The following is a 19,909-nucleotide window of genomic DNA, read 5'->3' on the forward strand; positions in this document are numbered from 1 at the left end:
TGCCACAGATGATCAACAATGACCTTTTGGCATGCCTTTTTTTTTTAAATCCCACCTTCTGGAGCAATGGTCCCCAATTCTAGATTACTTAACAAAAGATGAAAATATGACAATTGCAAGCAGGAAACATGACCTCTACTATTCCCTAGCATATTTATGATACCGGTTGGCACAGTAATAGGATCATTACTGAGCAGTAACCAAACCTGGAAAAATTTAGTTTAACAGAGCTTTTCCTATATATCTTTGTCACACAACAGCCGCTCAAATAACTAAGTAATCTTGGATACTTAGTGGTCCTCCTAATTCCCCATCCCTCTTTCCCACCAGTACATGTCTCTGATGTGCTTCTTCCCACTACCTGTCAGGGATTATGCATTGTGCTTCTGCAGTTGTTTGTCAAACATAAATGATAAATATATCAACCAAATTCTTGTAAATAAATTTCCATGGAGAAAGTGGACTCATTTATTTTGATCATGGTAGGACCCAGCATGCAATAGAGTGATTTGTGGGACTGGTAAGTTTGGTTTAGTTGGGGCTTTGGTAAGGTATGAAAGGCTGAGAACCTCTGAACTGAAGCATACTTTTTAAAAAGATAATTTTTTTAAAAAATCCAATCTTTTTCATTATATTTAAATTATACATCCTTTATATAAGTTCTGAATTTTACATCTACACGTAAACATTATTTCCAGACTTGTAGCACTGGGAGTACAAACTGAAAGATACTTCAAGTACATCAAGTTGAAGCCTGGCTGATGTCACAATCCCCCTCTGTGACTTGAATGATTTATTAAAATATTTAGAAGAATTTGATCTATAGGTTCAAGTACCCAAACTATTAAATATTCAAAAATGAGATAAAATTTTTGAATTGGCTTCACTTCTGGTTCTCCCTGGTGAACAGATACTGTCAAACAGTTGGCCAAAGGGTGAATAACTATAGTGAGTTACTTGGGACTAAAATGGAGTGAGCCTATAGCTAAAAGGAAAACTCCCAGGAATGTCATGGATACAGACCAGATTTCCACAGTGTTAATGTTAATGATAATTAGAAGATGTGTGTTTCTGCAAGTATGCTTCTTGATGTATAGTATAATAATTAGAGGTGAGCTCCATAAATAAAAAAATACATATTAAGGAAAACATAAGAGTAATCCATGTCTGAAAATAACTCTGAAGGAGGAAGACTCCCGTGCCCTCCTCCGTTTGCCACGATTCCTGCTGCCCCCTTCTCCCCGTTTTCTTCTTCTGCTATGTCATCTTCCCTCCTTGCTTGTGGACCTTCCTTCCTGAGGAGTGCTTCTGATGTTGCTTCTTTTAAAAAAAAAATTATTTGGAACGAAAAATACAGATAGCAATAGAAAGTGTGTAGAAACTTATACAAGATACAGAAGACTAAATTTGAACTACGGCAGAAAAGTATATTCAGAATATGCGGTAACACAGCTAAATTATGAAATATTTCTCCTCTCCCTCTCCTTCATTACTTATACCTAAAATTTCATATCAGCAATCTTTAATCAGTCATCTGTTTCATACATTATACTCAACATTTTAAGGTCTCTATCTTATAATTAATCTATTTCCATATTAACTGTTCTTAATTTTTCTTAAATTCAAACTACCTAATCAAAGAAATCTTTCCATTTTCCCTGGAATTCCAATATTGGTCTGTTATGCATATAAGAATTTAATTTAGTCATTGATGCATAGTCATACACTTTATCCATATGCTCAGACATATCTGGGCATTGATTCATGGAGATGGTTTCTCCAAAGTTTTTCATGAATTTTAACACAGTTTTTGACATAGTAAAAAGTCTCTTTGTCATGCTAACGAAGAGAGTTGTGGTTCTCGAAAGCTTATGCCGCCATAAAGTTGGTTAGTCTTAAAGGTGCTACTGGACTTTTTACTATTTTGCAACTACAGACTAACATGGCTAACTCCTCTGGATGTAGTTTTTAACTTGTTCCATTTCTGTGTGGTAATGCAGGAAAAATTTTGTAGATTTTTCCTAATAAATGCTTCAAGTCTCTACTTATTAGTTGTTCGAACTCTGTTTTCTCTCTTAATCTGCCACCATCTTTGAGAGTTTGTTCTTTAAGTTTGGATACCATTTGATGATACAAATGTTGTGGGGATAATAATAACATACTTTGTAAACCACTCTCAGTGGGTGTTATGTTGTCCTGAAGGGCAGTATATAAATCAAATGTTATTATTAACTATGGAATATTTTCCCCTTGAGCTTGAATTTCTTGCCATGTTTTCATGTTACCTTGCTTGTACATCATAGATTTATAGTTGACGTGGTCAATTCTGTTTCTTGTTGTGGAGAACTGGGATTGATTCCCCACTCCTCCACTTGAAGCTAATTGGGTAACCTTGGGTCAGTCACAGCTCTCCAGAGCTCTCTCAGCCTCACCCACCTCACAGGGTGATCGTTGGAGGATAATAACAACATACTTTGTAAACTGCTCTGAGTGGGCATTAAGTTGTCCTGAAGGGTGGTATATAAATCGAATGTTGTTGTTGTTGTTGTTTGCCAAATTAACTCTATTGGATTATGGAAATTTCAAGTTCCTTCTGACTTGGGATATTCCTGTGAGTTAACAACTTACTTATTTTATTTTTTATTTTATATTTTCAATTTATATTCCGTCCTCACCACACAAGCAGGCTCAGGGCGGATTACAGTATAAATTATATTAAAATAGTTTAAATAACAGTATAAAACAACATAGTATAAAATAATATAAAATAGATAACAGCACTCAGTAACAGGGTAAAAGAGCTAGACAGTGGATGTATCTGATTGGAGAGGAATCTAATCTCTTCTATTTGGCTGATGGAGGCCAAGCCCAGCCTTAGCCATACGCCTGGTCTCATTTGACAGAGAGTTCCACCGGGTTGGAGCCAGGACTGAAAAGGCCCTGGCTGTGGTCAAGGCTAGGCAGGCCTCCCTGGGGCCAAGGACCACCAACAGTTGCTTATTTCCTGATCGTAACATCCTCTGGGGCACATACGGGGGAGGCGGTCCCGCAGATACGCTGGTCCAAGTCCACATAGGGCTTTATAGGTTAGCACCAAACCCTTGAATCTGATTTGGTACTCCATTGGCAGCCAATGCAGCTGGCGCAATACCGGTGTTATGTGCGCACCATTTGGTACTCTAGTGATGACACGCGCTGCTGCATTTTGAACCAGCTGTAATCGCCAGATCATATTCAAGGGGAGCCCCATGTAGAGCGTGTTAGAATAGTCCAGCCTGGAGGTGACTGTTGCTTGAATCACTGTAGTTAAATCGCAGGTCAAGAGATACGGGGCAAGCTGCCTGGTCTGTTGCAGATGGAAAAAATATGATCTGGTAACCGCTGTGACCTGAGCCACTATTTTCAAGGAGGCATGTAAGATCACCCCCAAGCTCCTGACCCTCGGAACCAGCGGACAGGAATAACCCTTCCTATCCCTGCACTATACCACTGCTGTTGGTAGTTTAAGAAATAAACAGCACCACTGGTTAGCCCGTAAGCGAAAAGACTCCTTGAGTCATTTGTAACTATGGCTTTATAATGATATGTTCAGAGTATAATCTTCAGACAGCCATATTTTTGCATGTGCTCAAGCAAACATGCACACTGGAAATATTTTTCAAGATAGTAGCTGATACATAGATTCACATACCAATCTGGTATCTTTGGGGGCCATGCAGGGGTAAAACATTGTGCCTGGATCTTGGTATCCCCCACCCCCAGATTCTCCACCAATCTTTCTGCCTTTCTATCTGTCTTTAACCAGGATCTAAAACATACAACTTTTCTTTGTGTATAGCCCCATCTGTTTCCCCCTTCCAGGATAAGCACATACCTGGAGCTATTTCTCAACGTATACAGGCCATTGGGGAGATATCCGCAGCAAATGTGATACATTCATTCCCCATAGTGTGTCTTTTATTGCTGAACCACAAGTGATAACAATTGATGGTACAGCAATATATATACTATGTAAATTGTAATTGTAAGCTGCCTTGAGCAGGACTCTGAAAAGGGGGCTTAAAAATCTCGTAAATAAATGGACAAGGAACTGGATGCATTTATTGAACATTAAGTAGTTCAAAATAAGTACTTTTTATATACATCAGATTCCTGGTATGAATTAACGTTAAAAATGTTTCTATCACAAGACCAATCTTTTTTTCCACCTGATTACTCAGTAATGGAAAAAATTAGGAAAAACATATAGTGAAACACAACAAAATTTAATTCATACCTCTATTTCTAATTTGTTGTTTAATTAACTAAAAGTAAAATAAAACGATGGGAGGGAAGGCAGGTTGGTATAGCCTGATCTCGTCAGATCTCAGAAACTAAGCAGGGTCAGTACTTGGTTGGATAGGAGACCACCAAAGAAGACTGTGCCGAGGAAGGCAATGGCTAGCTACCTGTTTCTCACTTGCCTTGAAAGCCCTTTGCTGGAGTTGCCATAAGTCAGTTGTGACTTGATGGCCCTTTCCCCACATCAAAATAAAATGATATAGTAAATGATCAATAAGGGATGAAGATAAGATTTTTATCCATTAGGGTATGTATCTCTAGATAGTCCATCATAGGAGCTGAGTCATTGGCTTGCCAGCGAGAGACAAATAATTCATTGTATTCAGTCACAATTGAGAACGCATCATCAGCCATTGCTGGCCTTCACACTCAGCTATAAAAAGGCCAGAGGGGGCCCCAGCAAGCCTTAAGCTCTGAAAGGCCCATCAAGGACAGGTGGAGCTCCAGCTGCCAAGAGCTCGAGAGATCTAAGCACCATCCCAAATGGCAAGATTTGCCAGACGCAGCCGGAGCCGCAGCCTCAGCCGTCGCCGACGGAGGAGGCGACATGGAGGGAAAGGTGGAAAGCGAAGAGGAAGGCGCCGTGGTGGCCGAAGGAAAGGAAGAAAAGGTAAAGAGTTTTAACATGGATCTGGAATCTGTGGCTTACTTTACACTGCTCTTTCCTGACATGATTCAAGCCAGAGAAGTAACCATGGTTTTTATTTTCTGTCCTATCTAGGGAAGCGAGGCCATAAAAAAGGGAGGAGAGGAAGAAAGCACTAAATCTTCATGGACCCCTCCACTCATCTCAAGCCTTTCAGCCTCTCTGGAGCTTCTGCCAAACCAAAAACCAAAATGAATGAGACCTTACCAACAGAGCACCCAGGATATGACATCCTCAGAATCAAGGAGGCTGAAACAATTTGATCATTGCCACCTGTCTGTCAATAAAGCACTGACGTTTTATTTGTGTGTTCTTTCAGTTAATGGGGCCGGAGGTAACGATGAGGGCAACTTTATGGGATTGATGGCTAAGATAAGATTTTAGAATAACACAGGCTTGTTTGTCTGTTTGAAGCTGGTGATAAGAGCCCCCCTCCCCCACAGCTGCATTCTAAGAATTCTGGCAATTTTATTCTGATGGATGGGACAGATAGTTAAATTCAACAGGGGAACTTCACCATTTCACCTGATAAATATTTTCAAGTCTTGGAGGGCAATTTTGACATTTATTTAAATGAAGTAAATAAATACCCAAAACCCCTAACATTGTTCTCTGCCATTTTATCCTCACAGCAACTCTGTGAGGTAGGTTCTACTCCCTGGAAGTGTACTCCCAAACTAGAGGGAAAACCCATGAATGGACAGCCTAGGGTGTAACTCTGTCCCGTCTCCAGCCACTCATTTGGAGAAGCCTCGGGGCACCAGAAATGACCATTTCTGTTCTTTTTACTAGTATTCTTAATTCTACCTGTTTGCAGATTATTCTAGAAAACACAGATGTTTGGCAACATACATTCAGTTAAAAAAGTGTTTAAAAACTTTGGTCTTTGGGCTTTTGGGAAGAGACCTCTTGTATTAAAATCCCACCTGTGGGCTGACTGCTTAAGTTCCAGGTTTTCCAGGGGTACAGTAGTGAATCAGACAGCCCGAGCGTGGACAAAGGGGATCAGTTCATTAATCCTTACTGAACCAAAAGAGTGTGGGGAGGTTCTAGAGGCTCCCTAAGTTCAACCCAGGAAAAAGAAACACATTCTAAAAATGGACCTGTCTCATGGAGCCTCAGCATATGGATAGGAGACCCCAAGAAGGTGGCGAGAAGTGAGCAACTGGGGCCAGAATCTGACAATCTGATCCTTCATGGAAACTAAAGTTCCCATATGGCAACTTTGTTTTTTCCATGTGCATGTAAATGAGTGGCTCTGCATGGAATATTGAGATGTAACATTAAACTGTACCAGAAGTACCCATCTTGGTGATGGGCTTGTTGTTAATATGTCAATTTTGCCATTCCTTCAAAGATAATGCTACCAAGACAATGGAAACTCCTCTATGAGCTGATCAGAAGCACATGACAACACAGTGGTAGGGGTTCTTTATGATGCAGCAAAGTCACTTCCATCACCTCAGTTCAGTGTGTTTACATGGTCATCCACATTGAGTACTCACACACTTTTGAGTATGACGGAGAGATAGGGTGCTTAGAAAGTCAACAACCTCTAAGCCTTTCTGAAACTGAAATTGTTCATTATTATTCCCCTTCTGTGTTTTCATTTGAAACCAAGTGGAAGAAAGGATGCCTGAATTTAAGGAGTAAAGCACCTGAGCCTCTTGGGATTGGCTTATAGTTGAGGGAGGCATTTGAAGGAGATAAGAGGAACTTCAGTTATGAATCAGTTTCACTGTTGGTTCTCCCTGGCAAATATATTGTGTCAAACAGTTGGCCAAAATGTGAACAACTGCAGTGGGAATAAAGTGGAACAACCCTGTAGTGGAAGAAGGCAAAGGAGTTCCAGCTCTATACTTTATTTTGACTCCTTAGAGATAAATTCCAGCGCCTCCCCTTGCAGTGTTGACATGAACATTTATTAGAGAATCAGAAATGTTACATTTCAGCACCTATTACTTATCTTTAATATAATAAATATTTAAGCAAATTCACGATTACAGGGAAAGATGAAACCAAAAATAGAGGTAATGGTCTAGTATAGGGTTATATATTGAAAAAAAGCAATCAACTTTCTCCAAAATGGATTTGAATGTTGTCTCTAATTATGTTGGATGTAGCCACATAAATGGTGACCTGTCTGGAATTATTTATTGATCTTATTAAATACCTCAAATTAATATAATTGAGTGACAAGAAATAAATATCGTTCATTCTCATCAGATTCTTGATATGAACACACATTAAAATAGATCTTGTATTAAAATGAAGATCCTTCTTTCCAGTTGTTATCATAGTAAATCCAAAATTCACTGAGGGTGTATGTGTGAAAGTTCACAATGTTTAAGTCATACATCTAGCCCTACATTTTTGTTTAGATGGCTGTATCAGGCATCTGACGAAGAGAACTTGATTCTCGAAAGCTTATGCTACAATAAAATTGGTTAGTCTTAAAGGTGCTACTGGACTCTTTTTGATTTTGCAATCCTAAGCACACTTAAGAGGGAATAAACCTCATTTTGATACATGGGACTTAAATTCTGAGCAGATATGCTTAGGATTGTAGTGCAAATATACTTTTAAAATCATTAGTGATAAAATATTTCTGTTGATTGCAGATATGTATGGGCCATGTATATCATCATAGGGGTTGAGTCATTGGCTTGCCAGAGAGAGACAAATAATTCATTGTATTTAGTCACAATTGAGAACGCATCATCAGCCATTGTTGGCCTTCACACTCAGCTATAAAAAGGCCTGAGGGGGCCCCAGCAAGCCATAAGCTCTGAAAGACCCATCAAGGACAGGTGGAGCTCCAGCTGCCAAGAGCTTGAGGGATCTAAGCACCATCCCAAATGGCAAGATTTGCCAGACGCAGCCGGAGCCGCAGCCTCAGCCGTCGCCGACGGAGAAAGCGACATGGAGGGAAAGGTGGAAAGCGAAGAGGAAGGCGCCGTGGTGGCCGAAGGAAAGGAAGAAAAGGTAAAAGTTTTAATACAACTCTGAATGTGTAATTTTCCTTATATGTAATAACTGCTCCAATATTCTCCATATCACTCCATATCACTGTTTTTTTCTTTTCTGCCCTGCCTAGGGAGACGTGGCCGCAGGAGAGGGGGGAGGAGGAGCAGAAGACATAGTGACTAAATCTTCATGGACTCCTCACCTCATCCCACGCTTTGTCAGCCTTTCCAGAGCTTCCACCAAACAGGAATGATTCAAACCTTACCACAGAGCATCCTGAACGACTTCCTCATAACCCAAGGAGGCTGAAACAACTTGAACACTACCACCTGTCAATAAAAATGCTGACATTTTATTTATGTCTTTTCATTCAGTGCAGCCTGAGGGGACTATTGGGAGCAAATGGATAGAGAACCAAAATGGTAACCTGGACTATCTTATTCCTGACGTTAATTGGTTTCATGGTTTGCACCTCATGTCTCCTAAATGAATAGAATTTACTTCTAGCAGATACAGTTCACATACAGGTTTGGGGCCTGTGAATATATGCAATAAATTCAGCAACTGAGAATTATATGAACCTTCAGCAAGACGGGGAATTAGAAGACCTCTTACCCTGGGAGTACCTTTTTTTAGCCCCACTGTGCTGTAGGAGGCAACAGATCTGTTCGTTGAGCTTATCCCTTTCACTATTCATTGGATTCAATGTATCATTTTCAGATAGGGTTCCTAAATCTCTCTTTGAAATCAGTGGACTTGAATGTCCATAATTCTGGCTATTGTGAACATAGGTCAGTGTCTGCTACCACAAGCTCGGCAGATGGCCTTGGATAAGCCACTCCTTTCAGTCCCAGCTACTCAGCTGTATTGTGAGGATAATAACACTTATTTCACTGTTCTGGGTGGGCAGTAATCTGTCTAGAACAGTGATATACCAGTACATTTATTAATTTATACATTTGCTGTGGTAATGATGTTAACACAAAGCCCTTCCTCATAATAGAAACATTACAGAAACATCATACTTTACTCTTAGGGAAAAGTGTGGGGAGATATATCAACTAAAGCTGTGGTTTTCAACCAGTAAGAGTGCTTACCAGTGCAGAGTACAGAAGTAATCTAGGTGGGATGCTGGCTTTTCATAGCAATTACTAAGAATCCACTCTCCCTCAGTCCCCTTGTCCATCTGCTGCTCCTACTTGCCACAAATAATCATTGATGTCCTTTTGGTATTCTAATAGAAATCTTGGATACTTGGTGGTCCTCCTAATCCCTCTTGCCCATCATAGAATCATAGGGTTGGAAGGGGCCATACAGACTATCTAGTCCAACCCCCTGCCCAGTGCAGGATCAGCCTAAAGCATCTCTGACAAGTATTCATCCAGCCTCTTCTTGAAAACTGCCAGTGAGGGGGAGCTCACCACCTCCCTAGATAGCTGATTCCACTTTTGAACTACTCTGACGGTGAAAAAGTTTTTCCTAATATCAGTACATGTCTTTGATGTGCCACTTCCCACTACCTGTCAGGGATTATCCATTGTGCGTTTTTTATGCCCATAAAACTAACCATATATAATGCTTGCAAATAAATGAACGTCCTTGGAGAAAGTGAGTTTTTTGTTTCTGTCGTAATTCTGCAATAGAGTGATTTGTGGGACTGGTAAGATTAGGTGTCACTTTGGTAAAATATGAAAGGCTGAGAACCTCTGAACTGAAGTATACTTTTTAAAAAGACAATTTTTAGAAAATCAAGACTTTTCTTTCTAAATTATATATCCTTTATATAAGTTTTTAATTTTACATCTACACGGAAGTATTTCTAAATTTGTAGTACTGGGAGTACAAACAAAGATACTTCAATTACATTGTTGAAGCCTGGCTGATGTCACAATCCCCTCTGTGACTTGAATGCTTTTTTTAATTCTTAGAGTAATATGACAAAGTACCTCAAATGTTTTATTAAAAATGAAGTTAAAATTTTTAACTGGCTTCACTTTCGGTTCTCCATGGCAAACAGATACTATCTAACAGTTGACCAAAGGGTGAAGAGCTACAGCGAGTAACTTGGGACTAAAATAAAGTAAGCCTATAGCTACAACGGAAAAAGAAATTCCAGCTCTATATATTACTTAGGGAGTAAACCTAATCAATGTACTCAGTCCTGTTTTATTCAATTTTGCTTACATTTATATCTCATCCTTCCTCCACCATGGTGTTCAGAGTAGCATATATGGTATAATGGTTAAGAGTGGCAGGACTCTAATCTGGAGAACTGGGATTGATTCCCCACTCCTCTACTTGAAACCAGCTGGGTAACCTTGGGTCAGTCACAGCTGTCTTGGAGCTCTCTCAATCCCACCCACCTCACAAGGTGATTGTTGTGGGGATAATAATAACATACTTTGTAAACCACTCTGAGTGGGCGTTAAGTTGTCCTGAAGGGCAGTATATAAATCAAGTACCTTTTTTTAGCCCCACTGTGCTGTAGGAGGCAACAGAACTGCACAGACAATATTCCCTAAGCCAGAGGAAGCTGCACACCACTCTTCTGGAAAAGAGATGTGTTCCGCTTAAAGGAGAAGGGGGGGGGGAATTTGTAATGATTTCAAGAAATGGGTGCATGTGTCTTTAAATGTTTGGAGAGATAGGTGAAGAGTGGGGGTGAAAGAGAGAGATGAGTAAGTGATATGATTGGTTGATGACAGAGTGGGCGGAGTGAAGGCAGTTTTCAGTTACTGAGGGAGAGAAAAAGATTCAGTTAGGGCAAGAGAGGCGAGCTGTGTGCAGCCTGAGTGTGTTCATGTATTTGTGAGGGAAAGGCAACCTGAGTGGAAGCCTGAACTGAGTGTGTCTGGGAGACTATATATTTATTCTATTTGAAGCAGGCAAACTGTGTGTGCGCCTGAGAGAGAAAGAATTGAGAGTGAAAAGAAAACAGTCTAGCTGTGTGCTGTCTGAGGAGTTCTCTGTGAGAGAAATATAGAGCCTAGAGAAAGAGGCTAACGGTGTGTGAAGCCTTAAAAGAGATCTGTGTGAATGAGTTTGGATGAAGTAACTAGAAGAACTAAGAACTACTTTTATGAAACCAATACGCTTCTTGAAAAATAAACATTTATTTTGTTTTGTTAAAAAAAAAATCAAGTATTATTATAATGCTTTCCATGAAGTTTGCCATCCAGTCTCAGATCCATTTACATTCAGCCAGGTGGACCCATACCTTTGCATAGCTGTGCTTGCACATTCCCCTTCCTTCCAGTGCGGTTAAAGGAATGTTTATGAAGTTGATAGGCAGGGAGAGATTGGTTCTTCTCCTGGCGTGAGGACCCAGTTTGAAGAGAGACAATGCCATCGCTTGAGAAGCATCAAAAATCACACTCAAGTGCGTTCCACACATTTTCCCTTCCTGTCAATGGATTTAATTAGGTAGTATAACATAACACAAGGGCTCTCTCCCCTTGGTTCCTATAGGCAGACAATGCCAATAAAGAAAAAAGATACTGCCAACCCAGTGTCTGCTTGCTTGTTGCCACTGCAGAGTAAGAACCAAGATGAAACACACAACTTTTTTGGTGAGAGAGTGTTGTTATAACTCGATTTCCTAGATTTGGTTCACCATTCTGTAAGCTGCTTTTAAAAAATGAAACAATTTCTGGGTACATTTCTGGTTTTTGTTTGTTTAATTCTGCATACCCCTAGTATAGACTTGTTACCACATTATAATTTTAGATTAAAAAAAACATTTTTTCTGTTCTCAAACTACTAATGTATTGTTACAAAATTGATAAAATGATTTCTGATGCCCACAAACTCCCCACAAAAGGAACTTGGATCAATATAAAAAGACTACTTTAGTGGCAGTTGCTAATATGTGTTACGTGCTATCAATTTGCTTCCAAATTAGGACACCCTTATGAATTAAAGAATCTCCAAATTGTCCTATCATTAAGAATCTTGCTCTGATCGTGCAAACTAGTGTGTGGCTTCTTTTATTTCATCAAACCATCTCTTACCATTTTTTTAGTCAAACCATTTCTTACTGTCTTTCACATTTCTTAGCATTGTTGTGTTTTCCAGTGAGTCTTCTCATAATGTGACCAAAGGAAGATAGCCTCAGTTTTGTCATTTAATCTTCTATGGACAATTTAGGCTTTGTTTATTCTTGAACACACTTATTTGTCTTTTGGCCCTCTATGGTATCCATAAAACTCTCCTCCAGCAGCACATTTCAAATGAATCAATTTTCTTCCTGTCAGCTGTCTTCATTGTCCAACTTTCACATCTATACATAGTAATGGGGAATATTGTAGTATGAATTTTCTTGATCTTGGTCCCCAACACATAACACATCCTTATCCTTAAGGATCTTTTCTAGTTCCTTCATGGCTGCTCTTCCAATCCTCAGTCTCCTTCTGATTCCTTGGTTCCCAGTTGGATGATGACTGAGCCAAAGAAAAGAAAAACCTTTTAACAATTTCAGTTTCTGCATTGAAATTCATTAAAATTATGTAATTCCTCAGTAGTCCTTACTTTTGTCTTCTTGATGTTCAGCTGCAATCATGCTTTGGCACTTTAACTGTTATTGGTAGTTATTTCAAGTCTTCACTATTTTCTACCAGTAATGTGGTGTCATCTGCATATCTCAAATTACAAATGTTCCTTCTACCAATTTTCACTCCACCTTTATCTAACTCTAATCCAGCTTTCTGTATGATATGTTCTGCATACAAGTTGAACAGGTAGGGAGGTAATATACATCCTTGTTTGACACCTTCGCCAATTGGAAACCATTCTATTTCTCCATATTCTGTCTGATAGTAGCCTCTTGCCCAGAGTACAGTTTGCTCATCAACACAATCAGATATTGTGGCACATCCGTTTCTTTTAACACCATCTGCAACTTGGGATGTTTTACATAGTCAAAAGCTTTGTTGTAATCTTTAAAACACAGGCTGATTTTCTTCATAAATACCCTGGTGTGCTCCATTAATTTTTGTACGTTTGCAGTATGATCTCTAGTGCCTTCTTTTCTGAATCCATCTTGAATATCTGGCATTTCTTGTTCAATATATGATGAGAGTCTTTGTTATAGAATGTTGAGCATCACTTTGCTTCCATGGGAAATTAATGCAATGGTCCAATAGTTGCTGCAATCTTTGGCTTCTCTTTTTTTCAGAATTGGAATGTAGATTGAGCATTTCTGAACTGTGGGCCATTGTTTCATTTTCCATATTTGTTGACATATTCTTGTTAAGATTTTGATGGATGTGATTGCTGTGACTGGAAATAATTCTGTTGGTATCTCATGTACTCCAGATGATTTATTTCTTCCATCTGCTTTGAGTGCAGCTTTAACTTCACTTTCTAAAATTGCAGGCTCTTCATCCAAAAATTCTTCTTTGAAGGAATCTGTCACGCTTCCATCTCTTCTGTATAGCTCCTTGGTATTGTTTCCATCTTTTCTTTATTTTGTCCTGATCGAATACTGTATTTCTGTGTTGAACTTTCAACATCCTTATCTGTGGTTTGAATCTCCCATTGATTTCCTTGATCTTATGTAACAGATCCTTTTTTTGTTCTTTTCTATGCACTGGCTGAGGGCTTCAGTAGCCTTTGCCTTTCTTCCTTTGAACTCTTGGCATTTTATGTGAATGTAAAAAGTGCTAATATGATCTAGTGTGGGCCACCAGAAGGATAAAGGGATTAAGTACTGAGACTAAATGGTAGTGGTCAAGAGTGTCATCAAGTCATAGCCAATTTATGGCAACCCCTGCTAGGGTTTTCAAGGCAAAGAGACTAACAGAGCTGGTTTTCTATTGCCTGCCTTTGCATAGAGATCCTGGTCTTCTTTGGAGGTCTCTTATCCAATTACTAACCAAAGCCAACCCTGCTTAGCTTCCTAGATCTGATGAGATCGATCATGCCTGGGTTTTCATACAATGTTTCTTTTCTATAGCTCTTTGTATATATAATTATAAAATTATAGTGATGGATTAAGAAATTTATTTCCATCCCCTTCTGTTTTCCAGGAGAATGTTGTGTGACCAGTCAACTGAAAGAACAATCCTCCAGAGTTTCTAATGCATACCTCAGTTTTTCTTTTGAGGGGCCTCTCATGACCCAGAAACAAAAACAAGATTTAAATCCTCTGATCATCAAGGTTTTGAGTGTAAAATGTTTACCGGACACCCCTGTTTCAGTTGAAGACCTGGAGGTAATTCTTCCGTGGTGCCTCATATCCAGACAAACAAGGATTATTTTCTTGGGGAAAGTAGAACATAGTTGTGAAGAACATCTTCCTGTCTTGTATTTCTGCTTTACTGGTTAAATATAGACTTCCTGAATGGAATGTTAAAGCTTTCAATTTACATGATGAATAGTGAATAGTAATGAATAGTAAATCTTGCTGGTATGGATCCAATGTCTGCTCTTTTAAATACACAGAGAAGCCTTGTGGGGAATGGATTACCAGTTTTAAATACAAGAAGACTTTTTAAAAGTTTGTTTTTATGTACTTCCACCCTTGGAATATACCTTTTTGTTTGTGCTGGTGACAGGGCACGTGTACTTGTGTGTGAGTTAACATTCTAGGCATCTTAAGTTGCTGTCATATGGAATTTTTGAGGGCAAAACTCAAGTTGTGCTAGCCCTTCAGAACCATGAGAAACCTGAATCACATGCAGTTAAAGGGGTTTCCCACAAAGGTTGTTTGTCCTCCCTTGGATGCTAATGGGAAGTGGTTTTTCCTCCTGCTTCTTCACAACATCCTGGTGTATTTGTGCACCTGCTTTTCTCTATATTTCCTGCTGTCTTTCCAAAACTTGATTTACTGGAATCTTTTTTGAAAGATCTTAACAAAGGCAGGGGCTGCCATGTGATTCGGATTGTCTGGATCTTCCTGGTCCTACTGACATCAGTGCCATTTTCCAAGCCCCAACCTCCACAGTAACCGTTCTCTCCTTCCTGTCATGCCAGTGGTCGTGGGGAGCTGTTCGTTTTTTACATCAGTAATTGACATACATGTTATCAGCCAGAGAAAGCCCTCCTGGGGAGACAATTGCCACCATGGGGGACTGAGACTGGAAACATGCAAGGAAGCCTGCCATCTTGCCACTACACCAGATTGGGAGCAACAGCAACAACAGGGAAACTATCTGTGACAGAAACCCTACATTCAATACGGCTCAAGCATCTGGGTTCTTGGACCCTTGGAGCTTGTATGAGTATAAAGTGTTATTCTCCCCCCCCCCATTCCACATCAGGGATGCCTTGCCAACTTACTCCTTTTTTGACAACAGCTGGCTTGGGCCAGATTCCCTTTTTGTCATGGAAGTGCAGAGACAGTAACAGGGTGGAACCATCCTGTAATAATTCTTTGATTGGTAGCCATAGCCTCAAATATTAGGGATGGAGCTTTACTTTGGATTGGTTGAATTGCTAACTGTTCTCACAGAGGATACTAGCTTAGATAAGATTCCATTGCCAATAAATATCTGGGCATTCTGGACTTTTCCTTTGTCCCCACTTCAGACCAGCATGCAGTCGGCAGTCCCCAAGACCAGTGAGCAAAAGTTAAGGACTCCTCCACTATCTTGGTACTTGGTATAAAGACTTTTTTGCTTCATTAGTACAGAATATTTCTGTGAGATATTTCTCTGCCCTACATGCAAAATTGCACAGGCACCTACATAGTTTGCTATATTTTTCAGGGTTTTCATCAGGTTACTTCATTATAGTTCTAGTCCTACACTAGTCTAGATGTTCTCATGAAGTACCATGGTGGTGGCAGCCAGTTATTAGAGTGCTTTCCTAGGATCCCTTGATGTAAAGGAGTTTCTCAGCAAGGGAAGTCACCTTTCCCCATTTCCTATCAGAATGCCACCAAAAACCTTTACAATATGGAAGAGGTCTGAGTATGTAGAATCATTATTTCTTACAATTATACAGGTAGAAATGTATGTCTTGTATAGTTCTAGCCAGTTCCTGAGACTCATTGAGAAAGAGGAGGCTTTGAAGGAAAAGAGGCTCCCTTAAACTTCTCTGGTGAACCTGAGATATACTATCTCACCATGATTTTAGATTATACTATCATTTTGCTACTCTTGAAGGCATGTTGATACTGTTTGCAAACAGTTTATTATGTGGAATCCTGTGAACTGAAACAATCACGTGACTGGATGAGAGTCAGTGTGGTATACTGATTAGACTACAGGTTTGAATCACCACGGTACTATAGAAGCTTACTGAATGACCCTGTGTCTGTCACACAGAGCCAGACTAGATATGACAAGTCCACCACAGGGATGCATCTGCCATTTTTGGGATGACATTCCTTGTGTTTACAAATGCCACAGGGCCCTGTCCTGATTGGGACTGCATGGTGGAGGGTGGGGAAAACGTGCCCCTACCCCCACCTTTCCAAATAGGATTGGGCTGCTGCGGCATTTGTCAATAGAGGACATTTCACTTCTAAAATGATGGAGACATCCCCTAGTTTGCTCAGGGACATTGTCACATCTAGTTTGGCCCTCAGTCTCAGCCAAACCTATTACATGAGGTTGTTGTGAGGATGAAATGAAAGAGAAGAGAATAATGTAAATCATGAAGTAAATAAATAAATAAATGAGAATTTGAAAGAACGAAGGAAGAGAAAATGACATACTTGCTTTGTGCACAGAGAAAGATTACTGTCTCGCTACAGGTTTGGTAAGGGACAAGGACTACCGGGTGCTGTATTAGCAGTCATTGTTTAAATTTTACCTGATAGTAATTAATACAGGAAAATTGTGTGTGCAGCAGTGGCAGTGACTGAGATAGTTATGGCATTGATATGGCTTCAAAAGCAGTAAAATAGTGTCAGCACATTCTGAACAACTCAAAAGCAGCATTTCTCTTTTCATAGTGAGATTCTCTAAAGTGGACATCCATTACCAGTCAGTGAAAGTCTGACCAATATATCTTGCTTGTTTTCAGATTTAATAGGCACACATTTCACAGTAAGCATGCAGCACAGAAGAACATTGGCAGTAGATGAAATACTGCTCAAAGCTTAGTAAACATGTTAGAACAGTACAACAATTTAGTGCCTTTGGTTTCCCATTCCAGTCAAGTCCCCAAGCTGTGGTAGGAAAGTTGGGCTCTGCCCTAAAGGTTGTGTTAGTGTTACTCCCCTTATGCTCTAGAAACCTTGTCCTTTGTCCCTAAGGAGTTGGAGTGGCAGTTTTCCCTCCAGGTAAGTTTCACTGAGAGACACTGATTTTCTCAAAGCCAGCCAGTGACTAAATAAACCAAGATATGTTGGAATCCTTTTTTAAAAAATCCCCTGGCTCCTCTCTTATTCTTTTGATAGCGTTGGTGTGATCCTGTTTACTGCAAATACAAATTCCACAACTTGCCACCCCATCAAACACAAGGTCGCAATCATGGAACTGACGTCTTCTTCAACGACATCAATGTGATTCTAGCAGGGACTATGATACCTCAGGAATTACGTGAATATCTAAGAGGCCCACCTTTGGAGGTTGAAGTTCATGACCGAGACAAGAAAATAGAAACTATCATGAAAAAGCCTTCATTGTTTGGAGATGAGCCAGGGGACAGCAAGCTAAGTCATTTGAACACTATCACTAGCAAATATATGGTCCAGAATCCTATGGCAGGCAAGGAGGAAATATGGCACCCATCTGGGGTAGCTAAAATTAGCCTGACTGAATTATTGCTGGGTGAAAAGCACTTGAATATCTGTGTACCAATTCAGTGCTGCTCAGTTCAAGATACAAGTATCTGCATGGCAGAAAATGTTAGCTGGAAGTCTATGGCAGCTGATAGTTCTTTGCCATCTCAGCTACCAATGGGGCATTACGTAGACTCAGAGGCTCATCTTACAGTAAGAATTGAAATCAGTGTACCATTAAGTCCTGAAGATGAAATTCCTGACACAGAAACTGTGTACTGTCCTTACAGCTGTATCATCTATATTTTTGACTATAAAAATAGATCACTGTTGAGTTTTTTGCTGCAAGAGATTACAGAAATTAATGCAAAAGCTTTCCAACTTGATTCTTATCCCCTACATATAATTCAAAAATCTCTTAATACATTAAAACTGACGAGCAAGCTTTCTCTAGAAGAAATTTCCCAAATGGACATTATTACTGGATTTCACATAATGGATGGATCAGTTCACCTACTTGTTGTGGAAGGCTTGAAGGACAAAGCACTTAAGAAGATGTGGAATAAAAGAATAGATAGGTAATGTAAACTGTTTTAGTTCTTAAACTTACATTCCTTTACACTGTTCCCTCAAACACATTCTTCTGGACTCATCTTTCATTTGGTATCTCTTTCTGCAGGAAGTACTCAGACACCAGATACTGAGAGCATAAACAAAGTATCAGTCACATAGTGGTACTTTTGCTGGGCTGTCAACAGTTTACTCAGATTTTTAAAAAAATGTTTTCCATATGCAAGTTTAGTATGCCAGGGAGAGAGAGAGGTTAATCCTTTCGTAAAGAGTAGTACTCCAATACTCTCTGTTCTGTTTGCTCATATGGGAACGGGGGGGGGGGGGGGCAGGGCCTTCATACATAGCATCCAGCTGTCCTGTTTTAGACAGGATAGCTCTGTTTTTAAGAGTTGTGCCCTAGGAAAAGACAAATCCTCTCTTGTTCCCACCCTAAATCAACAGCTCAGTTTGTTTATTTTGGTGATATATATGCCAGCAGAAGTTGAAGCCCATAGTAGGCATGATAAGAGGAGCTTCCTAAAGTATATCAACCTTTATATTTTTTGATGTGACATAAATTATGTTGATGCCAAAAACATAAATTATGGTAACTTGACTGTAAATGTTCTCATTGAAGTAAGAAAAGATTTTGGCATAAAAATATTTTAAATATATTTGAATGCTTTTTTCCTGTGAATAAAAATATATGTCCTTCTATGGTGTTGGTAAGTTTTATTAATGACATGTTTGTGTGAGTTGACTGCTGGAACGAGGAATAGAAAAAGGCAGACATTAATGTTGTTTTTCATTGTGGATGGAAAGGTTTATGGACCTAGGCCTTAGACTTGCAACCCCTGCCTATGCCTGTGCTCAGAGACAACCAGCTCCTGAATCAGGGAGGCAGGAGTGTACAGTGTACAGGGAGGCAGGAGTGTCCAGGGGGAAGCATTCTGTACGCAGGTGCTTTGCTTTCTATGTTGCAGGATTCTGCTTTGAAAGACTCCTGGGCTAATACCTGGGAAAGAGCTGGCACAAGACAACTCTGGGGGCTGGGAGAGGGAAGGAGAAAAAACAAGGAGAATTTGTGTATTACAAGTAAGAGAAGGTGTGTGTTATGTGCCATCAAGTTGCTTCCAGCTCATGGCAACCCTATGAAGTAATGACCTCCAAAACATGGTATAATTGCCTTGCTCAGGTCTTCCAAACTGAAGGCTGTGGCTTCCTTTAATGACTCAATCCATCTCAGTCAGCCACAGCTTCTCGGAGCTCTCTCTACCCCACCCACCCCACAGGGTGATTGTTCTGAGGATAATAATAACACACTTTGTAAACTGCTGTGAGTGGGTGTTATGTTGTCCTGAAGGGTGGTATTTAAATCAAATATTATTATATTAGGTTTTCCTCTTTTCCTACTGTCTTCAACTTGTTAGCGTTACTGTCTTTTCCAGTGACCCTTGTCTCCTCATGATGTAACCGGTAAGATTTTAGTCCAGTGGCACCTTAGAGACCAACAAGATTTTCTGAAGTAGAATCCTACTGTTCCACTGCAGACCAACACTGCTACCCTCCTGAACTATCCTCATGACATGACCAAAGAACAATAGCCTCAGTTTTGTCATTTTAGCTTCTAGGGAGAAATCGGGCTAGATTTGATCTAGAACACACTTATTTGTCTTTTTGGTAATCTATGGTATCTGTAAAACTCTCCTCCAACACCACATTTCAGATTAATC

The 19,909-nt window shown here is 39.8% G+C and overlaps 1 protein-coding gene across 1 annotated transcript in view; it reads left to right on the forward strand.

The window, feature by feature from the left end:
• The window catches only part of LOC129327630 (uncharacterized protein FLJ43738-like), a gene marked incomplete at its 5' end in the record, with an annotated part of 100,788 nt that overhangs the window by 60,766 nt on the left and 20,113 nt on the right, over window positions 1–19,909 (forward strand). Inside the window, 2 exons of the mRNA XM_054976382.1 lie at window positions 13,981–14,165; window positions 17,301–18,202. Of these exons, the coding sequence (XP_054832357.1) occupies window positions 13,981–14,165; window positions 17,301–18,202 (1,087 nt within the window). The remainder of the gene's footprint in view (window positions 1–13,980; window positions 14,166–17,300; window positions 18,203–19,909) is intronic.

This window comes from Eublepharis macularius, chromosome 4, assembly GCF_028583425.1.
Source record: "Eublepharis macularius isolate TG4126 chromosome 4, MPM_Emac_v1.0, whole genome shotgun sequence".
NCBI classification, from domain to species: domain Eukaryota; kingdom Metazoa; phylum Chordata; class Lepidosauria; order Squamata; family Eublepharidae; genus Eublepharis; species Eublepharis macularius.